At 31.7% G+C, this 27,606-nt stretch overlaps 2 protein-coding genes and 2 non-coding genes across 5 annotated transcripts; 2 read left to right on the top strand and 2 right to left on the bottom strand.

The window, feature by feature from the left end:
- LOC119686394 (mitochondrial dicarboxylate carrier-like) lies at positions 1-16,907 on the top strand. Its single transcript, XM_038100968.1, has 6 exons — positions 1-155; positions 15,769-16,016; positions 16,076-16,171; positions 16,225-16,294; positions 16,352-16,484; positions 16,562-16,907. The coding sequence occupies exons 2-6, from the start codon at positions 15,776-15,778 to the stop codon at positions 16,865-16,867; spliced, it is 846 nt and encodes a 281-aa protein (XP_037956896.1). The 5' UTR covers positions 1-155; positions 15,769-15,775; the 3' UTR covers positions 16,868-16,907.
- On the bottom strand, positions 7,508-27,523 carry LOC119686395 (elongator complex protein 6). 2 transcript variants are annotated; one of them, XM_038100969.1, is made up of 2 exons: positions 27,385-27,523; positions 7,508-8,398 (listed from the first exon to the last, which is right to left on the bottom strand). In XM_038100969.1, exon 2 carries the CDS (start codon positions 8,330-8,332, stop codon positions 7,583-7,585), a length of 750 nt encoding a protein of 249 aa, XP_037956897.1. In that variant the 5' UTR covers positions 8,333-8,398; positions 27,385-27,523; the 3' UTR covers positions 7,508-7,582. The 2 variants fall into 2 exon arrangements, with proteins under 2 accessions (XP_037956897.1, XP_037956898.1); XM_038100970.1 differs by lacking the exon at positions 27,385-27,523 and adding an exon at positions 18,118-18,256.
- Positions 12,558-12,631, top strand: Trnai-aau. Its single transcript has one exon. It is a non-coding gene; the product is annotated as a tRNA-Ile (tRNA).
- Trnai-aau lies at positions 13,285-13,358 on the bottom strand. The gene has a single exon. It is a non-coding gene; the product is annotated as a tRNA-Ile (tRNA).
- Positions 27,524-27,606: the final 83 nt, after the last annotated feature.

Here is a 27,606-nt window from a genome sequence, read left to right as displayed (position 1 = left end):
TTTATTCTGTTCATTTTTGTATTTGCTTTTCACCAAAAGCATACATTATGAAGAACTCACTAAACTTAAATTTTGGAGTTGCAAAGTATATATTTTAGATTTCTGTGATCGATCCAAAAATTACATCAAAGTATGAAAATGAACTGAGAAAACAGGTGACTTAGTATTTACTTTATAATTTAAAATTAGAGCTAATTTCATCAGAACATCTTTATAATTATACTTATGTTCAACATCTAAAGATAATAGCATATAATGTTATGCCAACAATTTTGAAGAAATCTTTATAGTGGAATAAAAGTTTATCTGTTCTATTGTTTTCCACTCCTATGCTCATTACTCACATGGTACATATTGTGGTTCTTAAATATTTGTTTCAGTTATTAGTTTTTAACAGTTTTGCAAATCTTTTGCTGGGCCTTTTGGAGTGCATGAAGGCCGTACCAGATAAGAACAAATGTTGAGGTTTGGTTTTTCATAAGATACTGCATTTGAAACCTAAATACAGATCTATAGAATGAGTTCGGCTAATTTCTTAATCGGAGGCATTTCAGATCTCGCTGGATTGATGAAGTTAAAACTGATTTAACACCAATTGACATCAATGCCTGGTAAAGAATTATAGTAAACCTTGATTAACAATCGTGGAGCAAAGATGTGTTATAAGAAAGGTCCTTATGCTCTGGCGCCGTTGAAGGTGAAGGAGGAACTTGCTTAAGAACATGCCAATTGTCTATTAGTTTATTGTTTATGTTTACTTAAGGATAAGTTCCAATTTCGAATAATACCAGCTACTATAGCTCCGTCTACCAATAAATATATACCAGTTTATACACCTCTGGAATCATCATTGCTAAAGTGTACAATGATGATTGCACACTTAAAGTGCAAGACAAAATAAGTTCAAACTAAATTTAACTATCCTATATCGAACAGAAGTTATAAGGACAAAGCAATAAAAGTTACTACAACAATTTGTTATTAATGAAAAAATATGGCAATATTGAAAATAGAGTATCAAAAACCAAATAAGCCAATTCTGGTTCATTATTTTGCGTAAAAAGGTTAAATCTGTACGGTTTTCATAAGAAATTCCTGAATATTTTTTTTATTTCAATCAATCAATAGCCACTCTGTGCCGGCTGCTGTCATAAAACTGCAAAGCAGACTCACGTTCAGCAAAAACACGTGAAGCTATTGGGCAATTATACCCAGACGCAAAACTTATGTTATATTCAATTGTACGTTAAAGAAATGGAAAAGTAGCACAAAATGATGAAGTACAAGAAGAGTTGAAGGTCTCGTTCTCTAAAACCAGTGTTGTTGGATTTGAGAACCTAAAGGCTCTACTCTCAAGTACACGTAGTGTGCTGCTTTAAGCTTTTATAGCATTTTCTTATACAACAGAATTCACTGTAATACACCCACCCATTCCCAATCCACAAAATATTGCGCAGAATATAATCAATTATATACTTAATAAACATTAATTTGCTAAAGGACACGAAACCTACAAAGCCTCCTGAACTAAGCATAATGTCCTTTGGCATGGCAACTCAATTTAACGAACCACTCATAGTTAATTGTTGGCATATTTCATAAGCCGCAACGTATTTAAACTTGAAATTATTTATTATAAAATTAACTTCATTAAATATGCCATATTTTCTTACCTAATTAGAGTCCTTAATATTAATTCTCAACTTCTTGCTCTTGCTTTGGCATAAATGATATTTGCACAAGGATATTTCAAACACAAATGGTCAGGCCAACTGGAAGATGTAGACAAGAATTTATTTATTGTATTTGGCAATCAATTTATCTTTAATAAACAGTAATAATTCCACTCGGAAGACTTTTAATAATTGCCGAGCAGAAATTCATTCTGCTGCAGTAATTAAGCCCACAGGATCTGTCACATCATTGTCGTTGCAAAAATGTTGACAAGGTACTTTCACAGTGATGCCTAAGAGTAATCGCTTTAATCCTGTACAAAATTTTCCAAACTCTTAGCAATAAAATGTGGAAAGTTTTGTCGGCGACATTTTCTAAAATCCTGGCAAAAATAACAACAACAATGAATAGCTTCGTTGTAGGAGTAAAATGAAGCTATCGTTCGTCCTTTAGCAGGAGGAAGTTTTCTTCATAGTTTTTAGGCACAGCAAACCTCTTTAGGAGGCTATTACTTATGGAATTTTCGAGGTGAATTGAAAAATGTATATGTATATTAATCCTTTTCCACGAAGAATGGGTAAAAATAAATGCTGCATTAAAGTGGTTTATGCAAGTCACTTCAAATTAATATCTTCCTGAAAAATTAAAATGGTTTCAAATTGTTAGTTTCATCTTCTCTGACACTATGTTTATCTGTTTTTTCTTTATAAGAAGTTTTTAGAAAACTTTCGCGTCACTCTGATGCCACGTGTCTGCGTCCTTCAGGCAAACTTTCGGTACCAACTTTATTCTAATGAGTGACTGGATGCAAACATACAAACTGCTTTGAACACTTACCTTGGAGCTGTTACCTTGTACTTACCTTGAGCTCGTACTCATACAGTTTTAAAAATTAAATTACTTGACTTTAAATACTAAAAATTAAGGAAAAAAGAATAAATAATTTTTATAGAGTTTAACAATCTGCTACGAGGATACCAACTGCACTATATTGATTGTATATTTACAATTTCGGTACAATATTTACAATATTGGAATAAGAATTTTATCAATTCCATTTCAATAGTCCCAACACTGAAGAAAGCATCTTACGGGTTTCTTTGTGTCATGTGTTTTGAAATATATCATAGAAGTACTTATAAGACTGCTGAAATAATTCGTATATAGATCTATTCTATCAAACATCTTAACTTCTTAATTTTATAAATGAATAATTCCGTATTCGTTATATTTTTTTTGCGAATTTTGTCTGAGTACCTATTCTATAGTATGAAGCAGTGATCCTTCACATACATTTTAAAATCTGAAACTTACAAATGTTAAATGATTTTCCGATCTTAATCAACATTGTCGTTGTCGTTGTTATATGAAATATAATTGGTGAAAGGAAGTCTAAAGTAAATTTAGCGGTTTGGGTTTCAAAGACAATATCTGTCCGACGTCACTCACCTTTACTTTAATTCAACATTTTTTAGAAAGAATTGTGACAAGACCGCTGAGCTTGCAATGAACATTATCTAAACAAAAAGATTGTCGATACAATGAAAAAGATTACGTTCGTGAAACTTCGATATAAAGGGCTCAGACAGTGCGAAAATGACAAAATTCTGCTATTTAGGTATTATCGCCTCAAATGACAAGGCCTTTTAGTGCGATATAGAAAAGGGACTAATAAAATCTAAACACATTTGTAGCTTTCTAAACAAAGTATATAAATAGAACTATACGAAACCAATTTTGCAGCTTCACCAGTGGAAACTTAACGACCACTTATAGGTATTTCCGCCAAACGCAATTACCAACATAAAGTTATACTACAAAGCTAACCATGTACCACCTACTGAAAATATAATAACTCGGATAAAGAAATTGCAATAATTTATTACGGCCCTACATTGTTAGTCTAAATTTAAAAGATTTACTACACACACTCACACACACACACACACATGATTAATTTATGACTTATCCCTTAGTTTCGAAGTGCTTAACGTTCATACATTCTGTTTCCATTTATCAAAAACTTTTTCTAATTTGTATTATTTTTTGGAATTCGGTCCATTAAAGAATATACCATTTAGCATTTTTAGGGTCCTCATCAGAAGAATACTTCATCGGTGTTCTATTATAATAGTAAAGAGAGAAACGGACTTTTTTAGATTTAGTTTATAGAGCACATATAATACATGAGCTCATCATTTGGCAGTAACTTTTCGCTATTTGCGATTTCCGTAAAGTAAACGAAATTATTCTACATATGTGGAAGTGGGGCAAAATAAAATATTTGTGACGCCAACGCTTTCCAAATGACGGCATCGTAATTCCGGAAAAGTGCTCGGCCCGCTTTGCTGACCTAGGATTACGCTGCCGCGCTGCTCGCAAATAAAACCATTTTCATTACCTTTCATACCAAATTTTCCGTTTTAATTTTTCATTGTCTAATGCAAATATTTTTGCAATAAAACATTGGTAAATAACGGCGAAATTCCCAAAAGGACTCGGTGCCCGCATGAAGCAATAAAAATCAGCCCAAATAAAAACAAAGTGAGGAGATGAAAATTTATTTTAGTTATTTTATGCTTTTCCGTTTTCCATAAACATTTTCCATTTGTTCGATTTTCGCATAAAGTTCAGACAATTCCGAGTTTTTATGCTCCCCTGTAACTGGTTATTCCTTTCGCTCCTTCTTCACTCCTGTTTATTTGTCCTGACGTCTTCGACGCATAGAAAAACTTGTGTAATTAATTTAGCATAAATCAGCGAAGGAGAATTTTACGACAGAATTTTAACGAATCTTATCTTATCAATGGCTCAGATGTGTAATGAAAGTCCCTTTCTTCCCGAAAGCCGCAAAGGACAGGAGCGTTATAATTTTCATTATGTTTATGTTGACAGTTAGATCGTGAAATCAATGAATTTGAGCAAGTTTCCGTTTTAGTTGAACTTGAAAATAAAATTTTATTATGAAATGAATTCGATTCGAAGTTAATTTGATTTCTTTTTTTATAAAAAGAAATGCTTGGTTGTGGATATGTGAACAAGTTTTTATTATATGGATGAAATGCGATGTACTCGTGTTAATCAAATATTGACACTGTGCAGATTTGACACCACGAAAACTTATTTCCGGTTATGTTACTGAAATTTGTCCTGCCGGATACATACTTACTTTAGCCTTACTTTCAAGGGACTTCAAATTTAGTGCACAAAGACCCTCTGCGTCCTGTGCACAGAAATGGAACATAAGGAACATAAGTTTTCGTTGAGTTCATTTTGTGCAATGAAAGTTTAAATTGCTCAAAAAACTACACATTTCAAAACATTCAGGCAATGTGGTGGCAACTCACAAGGGTATTTAGGGATGAGCTCAAAACCAAATTCTCCTGTAGGGAATATAATTTACACATACTTATGAGGAAGAAGTGATAAATAGTATTGAGTATTAAGTACTTAAATTCTCTCATATTCTATTTATTTACAATTTAATTTAAAAAAAAAACTACAGATATATTTTAAATCAATGTAAATATAGCAGTAGGTAAATCTTACTTTTTTGATGTCTTAATTTTACTCAACCCAAGAAAATTATTTTGCGTTAATTGAACAGAGGATATTAATTTTCAGCTCATTGTTCTCCCATCATTCACTTTAAATTCGAACAATCACTAAATGTTTGATTGAAGTTTCATCCATTTTTAAATAGTGACTACTTTGTTTAATCTCATAACAGCTGATTTATCTTTCGAGTAGGACAAGTACATCAGCTCTCTGTTCAGTATGTTTCTTCACATCAATCTAAATCATTTTTAGAGGCGATATTATGTCATCCCAGAACAAAAAATATTGCTGCCTGATATACGGAACAGAAAACCTGACACAAAGTTATGCATTCCCAACTCAGCGTTCTCCTCCTGGTTCATATTAAAAACGACCAGTTACAAAAAATATGAATGGAGATTTCATTCATTTCCAAATAAAGGCGAAACTGTGTAAGACTCATTGTATGTAGACAGTCTAGGATTAGATCACCAGTCAAGCAATTTACCAGCGATCCCGATTTGGCCGACTCGATTCGATTGATGAGAAACAACTCTCTTCAATTATTCTCTAATTGCAATTTTCACTTCCAAAAAAGGATTGTCTTGAACTCCCTTATGACTCTCTTCTTAAAAGCATTTAATTTTTATATAATAATAATCCATTCAACTATAGTTCGGCGATTGAATTGATAAAATAATACTGATTTTATAATCCTAGCATAATAGAATCGTGATTAGTTGAATGAAAACTTAGTAAGTTTTGGCTTTTTTTCAACGAAGATATAAATATTAGTAAAAGCTTACACCTTCTTCAATAGAATAATAAATCATTTTAACATTGAATTCTATTTTCAATCGTATGCCCGATTTCTATTAAAAAAATAAATAATTAAATTATTAAAGATTGAATGAAAAACCATTTGAGTACTTTGATATATTTAGAAATTCTTGTGGATTGCATATGGATATTAACAGCTTACAGATTAATATTATTCAATATTACTAAACGATACATTACTGATATAAAGGACGTTGCGAAAGGTGGAAGCGACTTATAGACAGCCTATACCCAGTATAAGAGGCTGCTCGAAGTCATTGACGTCGAGCAAGGCTTAGTATTATTAATACTGAACGATTGACAAGTTTTAGAACTGTTGCCGGTTCTCACAACAGAAAACCTGAACACTTGTGGTCATCAGATAGGTGGGGTAGGTGTAGTATATGGTATATTCTTTACAGTTCGTTCTATTCGTTCTTTATGTGTCTTTTAAAAGCATAAAATGCAATCATTCTATGTGAATATTCCAACCATCGTCTTAGGGTTCTCTAGAGTAACTATTAGATTGCTTGTTTTTATAAGATCCTTTGTACTTAAACTATGCTAGTTTGAGTAGCTGTAATGTAAGTAGTCAGACATAAGTTATCGACCACTCGATTTCCATTCAAATTAATTAGTTTATTCATCATTTTTTCATAAATGTCGCATTCAACACTAGCTTTTAAATATAGTTTTAATAAAAATTTTAACAACAAAAAAATCTGCACCACAAAATAACTTAATCCCTCCACTTCTACTGCCTCAGTAACACACTTTCAATAAAAATAAATTCAAATATAAATAAAAATGTAAACACAAAATTTCAACAAAAAATAGGATTGTGTTGAAGTCTCATCAAAAACACTCCCGCTCAATAGAGTCCTGGGTTGTAAATTATAACCAGTGGCAGCCACTGATACGGCTGCAAAAAATGCGAAGGATGACACTAATTTGTATGCAATCGAATTGAGTTTGTCGTTATTGTTACAAATTCTATGGATATTTATACTGAAGTGTCATATAAATTCTAATAGAAACAAGCTCACACTCCACACTCCCCATAAGAGCTTTGTTTAAAACGTCCATCGACCGCCCACAGTGGGTCGAGCATGCACAGGACGGACATATGCTGCACACCATGGCTAATAAAATACAAATGAAAATTGGTTTCCATCGAACGTAAATAACAATGAAATCGGCCACTAAAGCGCTGTGCAGACCGAAGGTCAACTGTGGAAAATAGCAAATCAATAGAAAATGGCAACTCTACATAATAAACAATTATTTTTTATGGCAGCACATAAACAAGGCAACAATGGCAGCAATGGCAGCAATCGCAGCAATCGCAGCAATTCAGGCGAAACCAATAGAAATCAGTCTTCCTTTTTGATTTTCAACTCATTTCGGATCTTCCTTAAAAAAATTAATTTAAAATGAAATCTTTGCATTTGTAATTTGCATGAAAAGCCATAAAAAATTAAAAAGTATTTATAAATTTATTATATAAAAATATTAAAATACATAGCAGTGTGTTTGTCTATGATTGACGTAGCTAAATTTTGATTCCAACCTCGCCGGGATTGTGAATTTTAACGAAACGATCGTTTACTTTGTACAGTATCTCCTTATGCGTTTCTTCTGTTTTGTATGGGCCAGCATCGAGATCTCGCTCCACCAACAACTTGCCATCAACTTCACGGAAAAAACCACTCTTCAGCTTTTTAACGCGTATGCGAATGTCGCCCAACTTGGCCACATTATTATCAACCAATTCGTTTATATCACAATTGCTCATCTTGGTGATTACAGTTAGATTCTGATACTCCTTTGGGAAGTTTGCTAACTCTTGGCATAGTTGCATCACTTGTTCTTTTGTCGCTCCCAAATTGAGCAAAATTGATAAATTATCTATTAAAATTGTGGTGCTTATGCGATTGGTAAAATTGGTTTCGATTTGTTCACGGATGGCAGTCAAGAGTAAAGAAGTAATCTGTTCCTCATCTTCCAGCCACTGCGAGTTGACACCATCACGCGCCATAGCACTTAATGGATCAATGATGTTTAAAGTTTTATCCAGAAATATGTTTGCGTTATAACCAAGACGTAGACCAGCATTCAAGTAATGCTGATAGTTGTGCTGTAGACAGACTAGTAAAGCGCCAGCATTGGAGATGCGCAAACGTTGACCCAAAATGCAGCTTATTAAGAAACTGCCATCCATGTCAGACTCCTCACTGATATGGACAAAGGCAGGCAACTTTTGCTCATTCAGACCACATGCTGAAAGTATTGAAGCGGCCATTATGAAAAATGTATGTTGTTTGTGGAGTACTTTGACAAAATTGAAAGGGTTTATGAACGTTTTGAGCTGTAAAAGAAAAAGTACATTTAGTATATTGAATGAATACTAGAAAATATTTTCTTTAAAAATAGAAGAAGCTAAAGCTAAAGGAAATAACATTTATGAAGCAATATTTTTATGAACACAATTACAAAATAATATTATTAGACTGTGAACTATCGAGTTAGTAAATCGGATTTGTTAAACAAAAATGCAAAATGTTATACAAAATATGGAATAATGTGGTAAAACGTTAATATGTCTCTTTATTCTTTATTTCCCTTTAGTTGTGTGATAATCCTACTTAAACCTTGACCTACTGCAGTTTCCTCAATGATTGCAATCCTTTTTATTTTGCATAGACCATTTTTATCCTAGTCAGTCAGCCTACAGTCTTATACTGACTGTGTTGACATGTAATAGACCTGTAATATTTTTTACAGACAGCAGAAATTGATTCTTAACTCTCTCTTTGAAAATAACTTAAAAATGTTTATTTTATTGACACCAGACTCAATTTAAGAACGACTATATATCTTAAAAACATTTCGCAGATATTAATAAAAATTAATAAAAATAATTTTTGAAATTTATGTTTATTTTGGCCAATGAACTTGACCAATTTCGTTTGAAATTGGAATTATAGCAGTAAATGACGCATAAACCTTTAGAGACAGCGGATGAGAGCATGTTTCACAAAAAGTTTCAATATTTTTAAATTAATAAATTTCCCAGTGAAATCTTACAAAATTTAGTTTACAGCCAAAAGTAATATTGTCCATTCTCCCCCATTGCCACTTAATTATGCCATAAGCAATATGCACCATAAATTTTTCATCTTTCTCAGTTTTTTGTTGAGTTCTTCTCTGACTTAATTTGGCTTGTTTTTTGTACAATTTAAATGCAAAGAAATGACCAAAAAATATAACCAAAATTAAACAAAAAAGAAGAAGAAGAAGAAACATTTTTCAACAAACTTCTACATTGGACAATTCGCCTGAGTGCAACTAACTTGACCCACACAAGGCGCACATCAGGAACATGCACAATAGGTTGGAGGTTGGAGCTTAGAGGTCGGAGATCGGGCATATAAGCATAACGGCCGTTATGACTGAAGCCAGACTATGTTGCATTAATTTTCTCAATTGAAATTGGGAAAAACTAATACAAAAAATACGAGTATGTGCACAGTATGGAAGGAAAGTTCGCATGAAAAACGAAATATGCAGAAGAAAAATGAATCCTGTCCAGATGTCATTTGCACACGTAACAACGCACCATTGCAAAACACAGAGCGAATCCACTTAACTCATGGATAATTTGTTATGGTTCACGATACACAAAAGTTGGAAATTAAAATTGACTGGGTCAGTTATATTTGGCTTTTTTCTAAACGAAATCCTTTCTCGTCCATTGCTCGGCCAAGAATGATTTGCAGTGAGCAATTAAAAAAATTATAAAAAGAAAGCAAGAAACATTCTACGTGCCTGGGACAAGTTAATTAAATTTATGAAGAATTTATTTGTCCAATTTCAAGACATTTTCATTTCATTGAGAGAACAAAAAAATTACAAAAAAAACAATTGAAAAAAATAATAAATACTCTTTCCCATTGATATGCGAAGAACATGAATTTTAAATTGTTTACAGACAAACGCTCTCAAAGATAAACGTAAACACGCGTAGGTGGCAAGTGGGCGTGAAGTAAACAAGCCACACTTAAGCTCATCAAGAACTGGTTCATAACACGCTGGAGCAGTCTACAATGGAGCTCATATGCAGATTGTTAGCAAATTGGTCGGCTGTGAGGGAAAACGACAAAATCGAACTTTCATAAACCTAAGCATTGTTTGCATAGCAAATATGTGGTAAATCCTTCCTAGATTTATCACACAATCGCACGCACACACACATGTCACGAGCGTAAATGACTCTACATACGCGTTAACCTTTTAGCCTGATTAAATTATTTTTAGGCTGAAAGACAAATAACGGAAGCGGGAGTAACAGCAGAAGCAGAAGCAGAAGCACTCATTGACACGCAAACCCATTTAAGTCTAAAAAATTAAGACAACTGAACTGAGGATGGGAATTGCGGTTTGGGGAACGCTGCCTGCGTTAATGCCTTCATTCATGCTTTTTCATTCATCCGATTCGCACTACTTAGGTCGCCACTCCTACTCCAGCCGCGCTTCACCACAAATAATTTCGTTCAAAAATTTACTGCGTCTACAGTTACTCACAGACTCATTTAAATTCCATTAAATTTTATGGCAAACTTCAACTAAAGAACTCGTTTAAAACAAAAAACTTCACAAATTCTCAGTTTCTTCTTATTTTAAACTTGACAAATAAAAAATATTTGTCAGATACAAAAAGGACGTAATCCAAATAACGCATTAGTGACTGCTTCTTTTTAAATTTCATTTAATTTAAATTTGATAGATTCCACAAGTTTCGTTAATGTCGGAGCTCTGCTGATAAGTTCATCAAAGAAATGTCTTGATGTCTTGTCTATTAGAAATATTCGTGCTCTGACATCTGAATAAAAGAGTTAAGAAGAAATTAAAAGAAAGAACTTGCTTATAAGATTGTAAAATGAGAACATTTTTAAGAATTCGTCATTGTTAAATACCAGAGGCACATTTTATAATAGGTACTTATCAATTAGGCGCCTTTTGATAAAACAAAAAAGATTTAAGATAAGCTAGCTATTTTAAGGAACTTTTTGTAAACCCACGTCTATTTCATACCACATTACTACTGTAACTGTTCTGTAAAGAGAAAAAGCTTTTATTGCTTACACTAATGACATCGGACAGATACTAGACTAAAATATACTTCGGACTAAGTAAACAATTGAGAAATAAAGTCCTCTCTCGACAAACAAAAATCACGCTCTACAAATCTGTCATCATGCCTGTATTTTGGGCTAAGTAAGCAATTGAGAAATAAAGCTCTCTCTCGACAAACAAAAATTACGTTCTACAAATCTCTCATCATGCCTGTCCTGCTGTATGCTGCAGAAGCTTGGATAATTACCAACAGTAATGAGAAGGCGTTAGCAGCATTCAAGAGAAAAATTCTTCGGACGATCTATGGTGTCTTAAGCGTTGGCGACGAGTATCGAATTAGATGGAACGATGAGTTGTACGGGCTATACCGCGACATTAACGTAGTTAAGCGCATAAAAATGGTCACATGGTCATGTCTTGCGAATGGAAGAAAGTGTTCCGGCTAGAAAGGTGTTTGATGCAGTACCCGCAGGTGAAAAACGCGGTGGAGAACGTCCGCATCTTAGGTGGAAGGACTAGGTGACCAACAATTTGGGGACGCTCGGTATATCTAACTGGCGACAGCAAGCAACTAATAGGACTGACTGGCGGAGGCTACTTGACGCGGCCAAGGACGACTCACGTCTGTAATGGCCAACTTAGTAAGTAAGTAAGCAGGTCGAATTAATCTATTGCAGCAGCACACTACAATTAGCAGAAACTGATATGAGTTCTAAGAATTCTTCTACAGATCCGCTATAAATATTGGAAAAGGCTTTTAATAAATCATTTTTATTAGAAACAAAAGATTACGAAGGCATCCTCGCTCCAACGATCTTTCAACATATGATAAAATCAAAAAAGTGAGGGAAATTGTGAAGAGACTAATAATTTAATAGCTGATGATCACAATATATCTCACACGAACTTGTAGTTATATTTTAGTAAATATTCTAATATTAAATATATTTTTTTGAGATATCTGGCTTTAAAATTTAAAATGTTTATTATCGGTTAAAAAGAAACGATAACTTGTTTGTGTAATGAATTCGAAAATTTCATATCGTAGTTGGCAGTAGAGGATAATTGCAGTTATCTGTTATTGTAATCTATCTAAAAAGTTTATATCTTTGAATCTATATATTCCTAGAAGTAAACTACATCGCCATGTAGAGTAGTGAAAAGAGTTTCTTAAAATAGCTAACTCTGCCAAAGTACGTTGTCAAGTCTGAGTCTCTGGGAAATTGGATTTGTGTTATTTTTATACCCAAATTTCATATATTTCACATTTTTGTGAATGCTTAAAGCACTAAAAAGTTTTTATTTTCTAATCAAATTTTTTTATATATAAGAAAAACAAAAAAAAAATTATGGAAAACATAAAACAGTTATTTGACGATATTGTGAACATTGGCCCATTAGCTCAGTTGGTTAGAGCGTCGTGCTAATAACGCGAAGGCCGCGGGTTCGATCCCCCCATGGGCCAGGTATTATTTTTTTTTAAATTTTATATATTTTTTTACTTCATTTATTAAGAAATCATAAAGATCACCCTGATTAATTCAACTTATACGCCGTGATATCTGGTAAATAAGGTCTCATAAAATAATTTCCAAATCATTATATATTTCATTATAGTAAGTTTATATAAATAATTTGTGATTTAATGTTATAAGTCTTTAATATTCTAAAACTTATTGTTAGGCTTTCATTTAAATAGATTCATTAAAGACATTTTGTTAAATAAAAAAAAAAAAAGCAGAGTTTATGCGTTGAGAACACAGGGCGAAATTATCTGAATACCTTTCTACAATTTCTCTGTTCAAATCCTTTTTTCTTGATTTTATTTTAGAGACATCAAGTACAAAATGATAATTTAAAGAAAATCAAATTTCCTGATTTTAATTTCATAAAACGAATTAAAATACCACCATATACTTATAAAGGCGAGAGCTTAACAATTAACAATTGCAAGTCAAGAGAATAAGAGAGCCTTACATAACATAGGCCAAATGAAATAGAAGAAGCAGTCTTATATTATGAAAATGTCTAATCATTATTACAAAATCATAACAAAAAAATATTATAGCTATTAATTCAAAAAATATATTTTTTAAAACTTAGAGAAAAAAAAACATTTGGCCCATGGGGGGATCGAACCCGCGGCCTTCGCGTTATTAGCACGACGCTCTAACCAACTGAGCTAATGGGCCCGATGTCAAGTCGCTGTCAGATTGCACAAATCAAAATAAATTAACTAATGTACAAATATTTAATTTAATTTTCAATAATTTGTTTTTTACAATTTAATTAATTAATTTTTTTTACAAATTAATTACTTATACTATATAACAAAAACAATTAACTTCCAAGGACCGCGAGTTCGAGTAAATTGATGGTAAATTGATGAAATAGTAAAGTATGTCGGTATTGCAGGGAATGTTAGTATTTACCAGAATTTCGAGTAGGGTACAAATACGAGTAAGATACAAATTAGGTAAATAAGGTGTTACCATTATGAAAATTTTTTAAAGATGTTTAATAAATAAATTTGAAAACTTTAAACCAAAAATAATAAATAAGTGCGTAAGTGCAGTGTAAAAAATCCCTAGGAAATTTCAATTTACTTTACCTCAAATTACTCGAACTCGCACACGGCCATAATACTTATCGATTATGTTTATGCTTATCGATTATCTTATATCTTATTATATTATCTTATCGATTATCTATAATAACTTATTAAAATAAAAAGATTTTAAACAAATTTTGCACTCAGTACCGAGACTTAACATAAAAATATTGAAAATAATTGAAACTTCGTATATTTTTGAAAATTTGTTGAGTAAATAAAAGCAGAAAGGTTTGCAAATATGTTTATGCTTTATAGTATGAAACAAAATTTTTTTTTTTGAATTCTAGAAAAAAAATATACAAAAACTAATCAATTTAGGTATTCTGAAAATCGATCTAAAAAATACGATTGCAGGTTTATTATATTTGATATAAAAAACAAAAAATCAAAATGATAAGGCCCAAACTCGTTGATGTGGTAAAAAATTGGTTACCATATTAAAGTCTAATAGTTTAATCATTGAAATGCCAATAATGTAAGTAACAAAGGAATCTACCATTGTGGATGAACCGAGCAGCGAACAAGCAGCCTCGGTTTGCTATTTTAGGGGGTGTTAAAGGATGGATCTGAGAAAATATGGTGACATTTAAGATTTTTTTTTTATTATTATTATATATTCAATTGCGCCTAGTTAAAAATAAAAACTAATTAGCAATATTTTTACATCGGGGACTTGAGATAGTCGACATCCTTATCGGTTATATTATAGTATACTGATTAATATGTAACTTAATTAGTTAAATTAGACTATTTGGTTCTCTTAAGCCGGCGTACGAGATCTTCTATTTAAAGGAGTGATAAAGCTTCTGTATTGCATTGAACTTCAAGTCGTTTTTTATGAGCTTCAGCCTAAAACGTGATTATTTCAGTCACTTTCGGAACATGCAAGACACGATGAGGGTCGCTGTTACGCACATACCATGAAGCATTGGTAATTGTTCTCAGGATGTTGTTTTGATATCGTCGGATTATCTGCCAACGATTTGACTCAGAGGTGCAACCCCAGAGTTCAAATTCGTAGGCCCAAATTGGAAGTAGTACCTGCTTCTATATACATATGTACCATGTGTATTTACTGTTTGAAGCATAACAAAGGAATCGTCTTTCTTCCTGATGAATGATAGACTAAAGTCTGTCGAAATTAGTATGATATAAAATATGGTTTGAGTATGTAAGACTAAAAGCATTCATCTACAGCCGACGATAGAAATTATTGTCTATTTGGGTGTGATTTCAATATTCTGAGCATGCCTATTTCAGACAATAATTACGAAGAATTTTACCACTTCGCTATTGAAGTATCAGGTAGGGTTTGTAAAATTTTAAGATCAAAGTTGGTTTTTTTTCTGGTTTCGAATATTTTATTATTTTACAAATAATTTTTACCAAAGAATTATTTATACAAATGAAAACCAGTTAAGTCTCGCACGTCACAAATATTAAATAAAGAAAATAAAGGAGTTTCTGAATATTTGTTGTCGTCTAAAATTATTATAACAGCCCTTTGTAGGACGTGTGCGAGTTAGGCTAAGTTGATGCTAAACCAAATGGGAGATTTTTTGGGATTTTTTACACTGCACACATTTAGCCATTTATCAACACGTATCGACACATTACTGCATTATCGGCGCAACTAAGAATTTCCCTCATTTAGAACGCAACTTAGCCTAACTCGCACACGACCGTAAATACTTTATATTACATCCGACATGCAGTTTCACAAGACGCAGAATGTAATTAATCTGTTTTCACTTATGAAGTTTTACTGAACTACGTTAAACCACAACGCAGTTTAATCTAAAAACTATGATATTATAAATATTTGAATAAGGAAAAGATGGCGAGCTTAAGGATTCTGGATCCAATTTGTCCAAATGTCCCACTGTGGTCGTTTAACAAATTGCTTTACTATTTTGATGGTAGTTCATAAAACATTTTGTAAATAGTGTTTATCACATAAAATCACATTTTTTTAATTGTTTTCACAGTATTAATATGACGGAAGCGCTACCAAAACGTAAGGCACGTTGGTATTTTGGTGGGTTGTCTGCGGCGGCTGCAGCTTTTTTTACCCACCCATTAGATCTGATAAAAGTAGTATTGCAAACGCAACAACACAAAACTTCAGTTTTCGAGGTAACAAAAAAAATCACAGCAGAGCATGGCTTTTTTTCGTTATACAACGGGATTTCAGCTTCAGTTTTACGACAGCTGACTTACTCAACTGCGCGTTTCGGTGAGTATTGGCTTTCAAGACCAAGTTAATCGTAATATGCTAAAGAGAATGTTTTTTAGGGATCTATGAGGCTGGCAAGAATTATATAAGTACGAGCACATTTGCTGGTAAAGTAGAGTTAGCCATCATATCAGGTACAGTGGGTGGTTTTATTGGTAAGTCAAAATTATAAAATAAATACTTAATTATACAATGCGTCATAAATCAGGTGCTCCGTTTGATTTGGTGAATGTACGTATGCAAAACGATGTAAAACTTCCACCGGAAGAGAGAAGAAAGTAAGTACACTGAAAAGATCTTCCTAATATAAGCTGATATACAGATATTTTATATAGTTATAAAAATGCTGTTGACGGATTATTTAAGGTGTACAAAACAGAAGGAATTAAAAATATGTTTACTGGTGCTGAGTTAGCTACGGTCAGAGGAGTATTAGTGACAGTAGGTCAAATTGCATTTTATGATCAAGTAAGTTTTTTCTCTGCCAAAATATATGTATATTTGAAATTTTGCTGATTTACTTGAATTTATGGTATGTTTAATAGGTAAAAAGCACATTACTGGAAACTGCATACTTTGAAGATGACCTGAAGACCTACTTAGTTTCTTCTCTTGCTGCGGCAATAATTTCTACCACACTAACGCAACCTATGGACGTGCTTAAAACTCGTGCTATGAATGCTAAGCCAGGAGAGTATAAAAATACTATGGATATTGTATTACATACTGCCAAACTTGGTCCATTAGGTTTCTTCAAAGGATATTTGCCAGCGTTTGTGCGGATTGGCCCGCACACTATATTGACATTTGTCATATTAGAACAAATGACACATCATTTTGGTATATTTTGATTGAAATTTGTCTGATAAAATTATGTGATTATATTTAGTATTATTTACTCTAAATTAAGTAGATATAAAAATCAAATCTATTTTAATTTAACGATAATATAAAAAATGTTTTACACCATAGAACTCAATAAATTTGTGAGAATGATTTTTTGATATATAAATGGATTTCCTACACTTCAATTGAGGAATACTGTTTGTTACTATTACAATTATTCAGTGACATAGTGCTGTCGCCAATATGACTCAGAACATACATCCAATTAAAGCCACAACAACATATCACTTGAAGAAAATGCTTGTCTTTGCTTGACTTAGAAACGATAGCTTTGAAAAAGTAGTCAGTAAATGCAAAAGAGTCTACAAATCCAAAACAAATTGATCAAATATCTTTCTTCATATGAACTTCATACATTAAGATTATTCTCTTGTGCTTAATAAGATAATTTCCAAACTGCAAGAATCGTATCAAGAGCTAGTAAATTTCAAAATAAATAAGAAGATTTCTCTTTATTGGTCACATCGTTTGAGGGAACTGAGAAATTGAGAAACTGAGAAAAGGTGCAGCGAAATAAAAAGTTTGTAATAAACAGAAGCACTTGGTGACTTGGTGTTTTCTCAAAAAGAAACTGTCTTAATTTTGATCATTTTTACCAAAATAACTTATTCTTATATATGTAACATTGTAATCGGATTAAGATTGGGGATGTTTATTGGAGCACCTTTTAGTAATAGCCTCGATCGTACGAATTTTAGGTGATTAGTTAACCTGGAACTCACAAGATCACGGAGAAGACAATGCGACATTAATAAGTGCTTTGTTTAAAGAAAACTTTAATAATCAATATTTGGACCAAGTTTTAAAAATTATGTTGTGGCGCTGCGTAAATTATTTAATAATCCATTATAATGTCAGTTAGGAAAAGGAAAATTTAGTTAATACCTTTAAATTTAAGACAAATCGAATTTATTAATAATATTATCACAGTTAAACAATATAATTTTTGTTACACGATTATTTGATTAGCCATTGCGTTAACCAATGCGCTTGCTAAAGATTGTCTCTCTACTCAGCACAAACACTTGCCAGTAATAAGAATGTCTGCCACCCTTAAATCCACCTGTGGTTTCTTATCATTTGAACCACGTTATGGAAATATTTTTTTTTTCACAATTTAAACTTTTGAATTATTTTGAAATTTATATTCTTCTGGTAAATAAATCAGATTTTCTTTTTTAAAACTTCAACTCACCACGAGTAATTAGAATCTAAAGAATTTCAATTAACTTTAAACATCAAACTTTAAACGATTTAATTCAGATACTTTTCGATGTTGTTTTTGATCGAACGCACACTGGGAAAAGCGAAGAGCAACGAAGCTTGCGAACTTTGTGGTGTGCGGTTGACTCGGAATTTACGAGAACTCAGCATTTCGAAGAGAACGGCAGCGAGTCTAGCACTTATCAATGTATCTGCTACAATCGGCAGTAAGAGTATCTCAAACTATACTTTACTTTGGTTTATATATTTATTAATATTTATTGCAGTGAAAATAAAATTCCTTTTGAGTACTTTTAGTAGTTTTACTTGGGCGTAGAGAGAAAGAGGGGCGAAGGTCCATTTTAAATATAGCCAAAATAATATCTCTTTATTAAAAATGGTCGCAAGAGTTCTATCAACTAGCTCCAGTTAATAAAAAATTATATCTTAGTCGTATATTTATATATGGCCTTTACCCTATTGTTCCTAACTTCAGACCCACTGCATATTTGTGCTCATTGAGGCTTGAAAATTAATTTCATTACGCAAATTTTGTGATTAAATCGATTACAATTAAACAATTGATACTTGACAAAAGGATATCAAGGACGTATAGACCATCAAGCACAATCGAAACCAAATACTACTGACATCGCTTTAAATTATTTTTAATTAATTTTATTTTATTTGTTTTCTATGCACCAAGAAAGGAATTTGCGGTAAAATTTTTGTATAATTATTTTAATATATTTTTATTGGAAATTCAAGAGCAATTAAAATTTCAATTAAATTTACATAGTACAAAAGATTCTTTCAAGCACTTGATTAGTTATTTGCGAAATCAATTTTATTGTTTCAAATTTAATAAATTAATGTGAATTATTAATTAAGTATTTATTTCCTAGTATTTGATTTTGTCATTATTTGGAACAATTTCATACCTTTTGGTCAGAAAACTCTTTTTATTAAATAGAAGAATAGAAGTCACCTCATGGTGACTGTCCTTTTAAGAACATTCACTGTATTTTGGAATGGATTTCCGTCACATAACGCTGTTCTGTTATATAGCTAAGATTATTTTTAGAATGAAAAATATAGTTATAAGGAGTACGTTTCATAGTTAGAAAAAAACTTTATTCTAAGAATACACGTGCCACTCCACAGCATATGAAATAAAGATATTAATTTAGATATTAATAAAGATATTCAAAAGATATTAATTGAGAATTTCTTACTACAAAATGGACTTCAACATAACCATACTATTGCTTTGATGATAACATTTAATACAAGTTTTAGTAAAAAGAAGTTACTCTATTTAATTTATAAAGGTTCTTTAGTAAAAATATTAGTGTTTCATATTGTCATTTGATTACAATCATACACTAATAAATATACACTAATATTATAATATACACTAAATATACACTAATACTAATAATATTATACACTAATAAATAAATATTACAAATATTGTAATATAAACACATCGTATTCAATAGCATTTGAGATTATTAGATAATTTTATATACTTATACTATTAACAGTTGAAAAGCGTGACTACTTTTCATACACTGAAAGAGAAAATTCAATAATAATAACCATGTGCTCTTATTACTATAGCCCTAAAACCAATCAAATAAAGCGCATATACACTGTTTTCCCTCAACTCTTCACAGACAAAGAGTTAAATCCTTTGAAGAATTCAACTTAAAGGAATTACTAGAGCTTGGCATAGTCGACTGTAAAAAGCTTTTAATGTTTACCATTGAAACCAGATGATTTGATGACTGAAATTTGTTGATGAATTGCGCTACGTGTCTCAATTGTAACACAATTGCCCATGTCTATGCAAGTTCCAATATGCTCTATCTTCGAAACTACAATAATAATAATATGATATACACTTAAACAACCGACTATAGCTCCCCGATTATTTGTCTAATGTCATGAAACTGAGCGTCGTATCGGACAAACAAAACACAATGCTGAGTGTTAAATAAAGAAACTGGAGAAAAGCAGCATGAAATAAAAAAACACATTCAAAAACAATGAAACTCAAACAAACCAACAAGAATCACAATCAAACTCTTCAATGCATATGTAATTATAGGTCTACGGGGACTAGTTGTGTTTGTATATGTGAGTGTTTGACGCTGAACAGCACATAAAACAAAAATTCATTCGATCTGAGCAATGTAGCGCCCGCCCTTTACTGCTCTAGTACAGCACTTTCAAATGAAAAGCTCTGGTCTCCACTGCACCTATCTGTCCCTACAAGCGGTGGACTACACGTGTGTAATGTATGTGTGTACATGTGTGTGTGTTTATTAGCAACAGAATTAGCTAAGAGGCGACCCCAACTTAACCGTGTGCCGCCAAAACATCCGTAGCCTATGCGTTGCCTAACGAAACTTCAGTCTGTAGTTTGTTTCAGAGTCGAGTCAGTATAGTTGCGGCGAGCCGAGCGATCTGTTCCACTTTGCTCTGCTCTAGTCGCGTTCAGTTCAGTTCAGTTCAGTTCTAAATTCCAGACGAGAGTGTGCGGTGAGCTTATGACCTCATTTCGAATTCATTGCTAGCGAGCGTCTCGCGTGTGTTTACATCACGAATAAAAAAAACCTTCCGTTGAAATAAAAAAGTATCTGCTGATTTCTTGCTTTTATCTGCTGCGCTCAGGTATCGAAATTTGAAATGTGAGTTGTGTTTCTTGTTTTTCATAATTTATAGTTTTTTGTGCTTTTTTCTTTTTTGTTTTTTGTTTTTTGTTTTTTGCATTTCGGACTTTAATGCTGTAATGTGAGTGCAAAAATGCTGAATCATTTCATTGAATTGAAGCGTTTGCATGTATCTGAGAGCTGAAAGTCGCCTTGGGCCTTGTGCCTTGCGCCTTGTGCAATGCGATTTCAAAGTTAAGTTCAGGTGCATTTCAAGCGCTAGCAACTCAATAAACTTGAAAACATTTAAGTTCTGTGCTGAGAGACGAACAGATAAATAAACGACCGCGAATAACAAATTTCATTGCCAAATTGGAAAGTTTTGAATATTTCATTATGAAAGCGTGTAGATTGCCTTCCATTATCAATTAAATTATTCATTTGGTGACATTTAATGACTTCAAGAATTTGTACTTGTATTTGATAAGCGTGAATGTTTCACTAATGCAGAGCGCCTAATATATATATAAGCCGGCGTCGGAGATAAGCCCCAGTGAAATGAGTTTCATTGATAAACGTGTCAAACAAATGTAGTGGAGTGTGTTTTACTTTTTAAAAGTTTTTAAACTCAACGAAACAAGTGGTAGAGGAAAAAATTTTCCATAACCAAAAACAACCCATATTAATTAATAAAAATACTTTATACTTCAAATATAAAATTTTAGAAAAGGCAATGCAACAGTGTGCCCTGTTAGATATATTATGCTATTTCTGGCGGAAGGCTACAACTGCTAATATTCATTAGTTCAAGATTCCGAATCTCATTTGGTTCAATGAAGGCTAAATAGAGTTAGTGAATCTGTTTTCTGACATTCGCAGGACATAAACAGGCAGAACAGGCAGATGTTTTCCTCTGCATTTCAGAGAATCTACAGATTCAAGAATGTTGCAAAAAATATTTAAATAATCTACAGAATCTACAGGCACTATTGTCATTCAATCCCATTTTTAAAGGTAGCAGCTAACAGGCGTATTCCGCGTTTAATCCTAAGATCAGATCTTTTTAGACTGCACACAATTCTAGCATCTAAATACTGTTGCAGTTCCATAAGCGATACTATAAAGAATCTTAACTCTTCTGCGTCATCTGCTTTCGTAAAACTTTTTATAACAAATTATTTTGGTATATTTCCTTTTCTGTACATAATATGACAATTTTTTATTTTATGACAATTTCGGTTCGTTATCGAACCCAAGAAGTAGAGTTCTAGTTATACCCAATCTCTTACCTGGAACTTCCCAAAAAAAAAAAAACTTAATTTTGTCGCTATACCTACTCTGGTTTAAATTCGTTATCGATTTGGGTTCGTTATCGAACCCAAGAGGTAGAGTTCTAGTTATGCCCAGTCTATTACCTGAAACTTCCCAAAAAAAAAACTTAAACTTAAACTTGTGTCCTACTCTGGTTTAAATTCGATAAAATTCGTATTTTCTATATTTTTTTGGTTTTAAGCTTTCATTAGCGTTATATAAATCATAGTTGTTATTTTCACATGGCTATAATAATTATTTTGTAAATACATTTTATTGATGATTTTGTTATTTTATTGAAATTTCAATGATCAAATCGCATAAAGTTGCAAAAGTAAAAACAAATATTGTTTTAAATACAAAACAAAAACGTGCTAAAATGTTACAGAAACGAAAGAATTCTTAAATATTAGTATCTGAAACATGTGTGAATCTTTAATGTAATTTAAAAACATTTTAATTCTAATATTTATTTAAAAAACCTGCAGTACAGCAACCCCAAGCAGTACAGCTTGGGGTTCCAAGCTAACAGTCACGTAATATGAAAATGCAAAGGAACTATTTTATAATCTATGGTTTTAAAATTTATACTAAATATGTCGTAATACAAGTAAACCTCTTCACCTTAACCATACTTTCAGTCAGTGGTCAACTTAATTCAAATCTATACATTAATAGTAAATATTTTACAAAAGTCAAAGTGCCAGCAAACAGCATCAAAAATTATAATAGAATATAAAATAAAAAAAATAATTGACAACTGTAGTATATATAAGATAATTCTAATCACAATCTACAAATCGGGCTTAATTTAAAAAAAAAATTTTTTTTATTTTTTTTTATTGATGATTTTCTCACAGAATCAAACAATGGACTGAGCCCAGTGAGCAAAGTGAGATAGGGTATATATTAGGTAAATATGCCTATAAGTTCATTTACTGAATTTTAAAATTTGTTAGTTCATGGTACCGAATATATATATCTTAATCTAAAATAATACTTCAGAAACATACATATATAAAAAAAAAACTTCAGAACCTACTGTTTGCAGTACGTAATTAAACTTACTAATAGGTTTTAATAAACCACAATACTGTTCAAAAGAACTTCCATTAGATATTAATTTAATATATGCACTTATTCTAGTCCAATTTTTATTAAATTACTTTAAAGGAAAATTTTCAAACTGTGTGCTACGAACCCCTAAAAATATGTTTATTGTTTTATTCAAAATAAAATCATGGAAGCTTGATATATATATGTGGGTGAAAACTTACAAATTTGTTTTATATTTTGAAACTAAACAGTCGCGTATACGGGTATATTCATTTCGAAAGATGCAAGAGGAAAAATTATTTGTATTTTACTTTTTTGATGAAATATTCATCTTACACTTCCTGTATAATGCATTGGGGTTCTACTATATGTGTTTACATATGCTGCGCCACCTGTGGAGGCAGTGCATCATTGTTAGTTATGTTTATAAGGCAAGGCAAACAACATCCCTACAATTAAATAATAATAACGGAAAATAACGAATCTTGTCCCGGAGCTGAAGATTCTCTTTGAGAATCTTTCAATTCTCTATCTAGAAACTGTTCTATACAAAATGTAAATTTCTGCAGATAATATAACTAGAAATTGTTATACTATGGGCGTGTGCGAGTTTGAGTAAATTGATAGTAAATAGTAAATAGTAAATTATGTCGGTATAGCAGCGAATGTTGATATTTACCAGCATTTCGAGTAGGGTAAATTAGATAAAAATTATATAAATTGGGTGTTACCACTGTGAAAATTTTATAAGTTGTTAAATAAATAAATTTAAAAACTTTCAACCAAAAATAATAAATAAGTGCAAGATATAAATAAATAAATATTTGCATAAGTGCAGTGCAAAAAATCCCTAGGAAATTTCAATTAACTTTACCTCAATTTACTCGAACTCGCACACGGTCTATATGTAACAAGTTTATATAAATTAAGATCCGGTTGAGGAAATAAGCTCATTTATAACCTGTAAGAAGCATTATATAAACAGTAAAATTATTATGTATTATAGAACTGTTATTACTGTTATTCACATCATACATACCTAAATTTGGAGAAATGATTAATTCATTTACTCCTGATATTCTAGCGAAGCATAAGCTTTTCTCTTTAATTACTTTTTAAAAAGTTGATCAAAAATTTGATTAAAATCATAAAACCGCGAATATTCTAATTAATTAGATACATATCCATACAGATCAAAACTTTCCATAACGAAGTCATATACAAATATTTAAGTACTTAATTGACGGGATTTGACATCGTTACCACCCAGTATCTTTCCATTTAAACAATGATTAGATAAAAAAATTTGTTGAGTAAACTAGGAAATTTGAATTTTAATTAATTAGCAGATTTTGTAATAAATTAAACGAGATTTTTGTGCTTAAGTATAATCAGAAATATAGATAAACAATTTAGATTTCAGATTTAACATTTCTTCATAAATTTGGAAAAAAATCAATAGATATTATATAATAGAGTAAGCGTCAGAAAATTCCATTTACATTTCTGATGAAATATATTATTACACTATATAATTGAGCAAAATATCACTGTGATATTTAATCGAACAGCTGATGATTTTTGTAAAATTGCCAAAAATTACAATTACAGAAACAAAAAAAAAAACTAATAGAGAGCCAAAGTCGAAAAGTTTAAAGAATCGTGATACGATTTTTTTTTAATAATCAATTTTTTGATTTTAAAAATATTTTGTTGAATTTGTTTATGAGCTAAAAAAAGAGTAGTTTCATCATGAGATTTGCCGGTATCGTCAGATTTGCGGTTGCTGTGCTAATGTCGAACACACGCGCCCAAAATAATTTTATAGACAAACAACAAACAACGAACCTACTAAATGACTTTGTTTTTAATGAAGATCAACAAATTAAAAAACAAATAAATAAATTTCAAACGAATTAAATATTTATTAATATCACGGGGTGACATTTCAGTTCCACATGACACACCCACTTTTCCAGTGCACATAGAAACGTGACAATTTATTTGTCTATCATATCTGCACTTGGCACTTCTGTGAGGGCAATTCACAGAGACATGCAAATCTGAATAAAATTCCTACTCATAAAACTGTTAACAGAATAATTATTAAAATCAACAAAATTGAATAACGCAAATACGAGTATTGTAAGCTCTTATCAGGCGGTATTCCCTTATCATTACTTATCACTAATCAGTACGATTATTAAATATATAGGATGTGTAGTGGATGTGTAGGGCAAAGTATTCGAATATTTACAACGTTTATCGAATTCTAATCGGTATCGGAACATAGAAAATGCAATTATTGTTTATTGAATTCATAAAATGTTTTCCATTCCATGTACAAGTATTTAATCATTCTATTTTAATAGCTCATAGCTTATAGCTCATAAAATAAATGAATAGAAAAAACATATCAATAAGTGCCTAACTTTGTTTTTTTTTTTTTGAGATAGAAAGTTTATATAAATTGTTGAGTAGATTCAATAAAATTTTAATGACTATTCCTACGACTAGTATGTAGTCGCAATAACTTCTAATATGCAATGATGTTGTTGTCCGCTAGGAACGATTATATTGGTAAGAATGTGGATGGGTAGTGATGGATGGTGGAGAAGTGGGAAATAGAAATAAGGGGTGAGCGGGATTCAAATTAAAGATCAACCCGGATTCGGACGAAGACTAATATGCAATAAATAACGGTTCATGCATGAAACTCCAAAAGTATTAATTTCTAATAATGGTATCCGGATAGAAGATATGAAAGATGGTAGGCTGAAAGAATCAGTTTAAATCATGTTTGCTATTTGGAAACTTAAGAAGCAAAGGAAGTTCTCCAAGGAAGTTGTAGAATTTAAAGCCGGGTTACAATAGCAATAGATCTGTTCCACGAGTTAATCGTAGTAAAACTTAAAATTTAAATTCAAACCAAAACAGCTGATTCACACATCATAACAATTTTTACTTAAAATAAAAAGTTCCTAGATGCTCTCATTTACCCGAAAATTTACTGGTAGAACGGGCTTGTGTATAGACATTGTTACTCAAAGTTACTACGAGTAGCTTGAAACAGAACTAATATAAGTAGATCAAATCTTAATAGATAATGCAGTTTATATAAGTTTGTAACCTTTCTACGAAAGCTATAATTAATTACCAATTTCAGAAGCTTATGAGTAACACTTATTGTTCTATTTTGCTTCAGGGAAATAGAGCTTGAAATATTTTGTAGTATCAATTTACTTTGATTCAATCAAATTCATAATATGCATTATAGATTCAAAGTTAATAGCGTTAGCAGTTGTGGGACGGTTAATTGTATTTCGCATTAAAGTTCCTTGTAAAAGAGAAAAAAAAGATTCATGCATTACCATTCGGTACTTCTTAGCTAATATGCAAAATATTCTTCGATTATAACTTTTAATTTTATTGCTAAGCAAATGCTGTTCCAGTTCTGCCAGCATTTACACATATTGATTGCAAAAAGACACAAGCATTTAACGCTTAATGTTAGTAAACACTACGTAAATCAGTGTGTCAACACAAATATCTACAATTCTCCCGCGACGTATGTCCTGCCCGCCACAATAGGCCCTTTAAGTTGCCGGAGGAAGGCAAACTAGACTCAGAACAGTCCAAAGAACTAACAAACAGACAATTCCAATTTACAAAACATGTTCAAAGCGTATGTGTGTGTTTATCACATATTTACAAAATTACAATATAAATTCAAATCATAAAATGTTAAAATTGAAGTTATGAGTTCATAAAACAACATAATTTTGCATATCATCCTTGGATTGTTCGTTGTGAAGACCGATTCTCCACAGAAAACATTCATACTTTCTTTGGGAAATTTTTTGAGAGAATACATGGAATCTTTTAAATTGCAGCAATATAAATAATATTCGTTATAATATCTGTAAGAATTAGATATTATGCAACGCACTCATAATCTGATGAAATGGATGAGGACACAAATGTGGTCTCCAATGCCTGTCGAAAATATAAATACCGAGCGCTGTTGAAAGCAATAAAATAATAGTAGATTCATTGTGCGGATTTGATTATTATATAGAATATCACATACTAGTTTATTATTATGATACCTGATATTGACGTTTAGGATTTCCTTGCGCGCGGAAATGAGCGCACCTCGCAGGCGATTTTGTGATTGAAAAATTTTCAACCAAAATTAAAGCCTATTATCACAGTATTTTGTTATAAAAACTTACATGAAAATTGCTATATCTGGTCGTAAATAGTTGTAGTCTACAGCAGTTTGAATCAAATTTATTTAAATAATTTTCTGATTAATTTTCGTGGCTAAAAAAAATTGTTTATCAAATTCCGAACAGCTGTCAACTGAACATTGACAGGGTTGCGGTGTAGCATAAGAAATACTACCTTTCGAATGACAGGTTATCGTAAATAATATTAAAAGAATTTAGCATTGT

The sequence above is a fragment of the Teleopsis dalmanni genome, chromosome 2, assembly GCF_002237135.1.
Source record: "Teleopsis dalmanni isolate 2A chromosome 2, ASM223713v2, whole genome shotgun sequence".
NCBI classification, from domain to species: domain Eukaryota; kingdom Metazoa; phylum Arthropoda; class Insecta; order Diptera; family Diopsidae; genus Teleopsis; species Teleopsis dalmanni.
The sequence above is the reverse complement of the archived record's forward strand: the minus strand, read 5'-3'. Positions and strand labels throughout refer to the sequence as shown.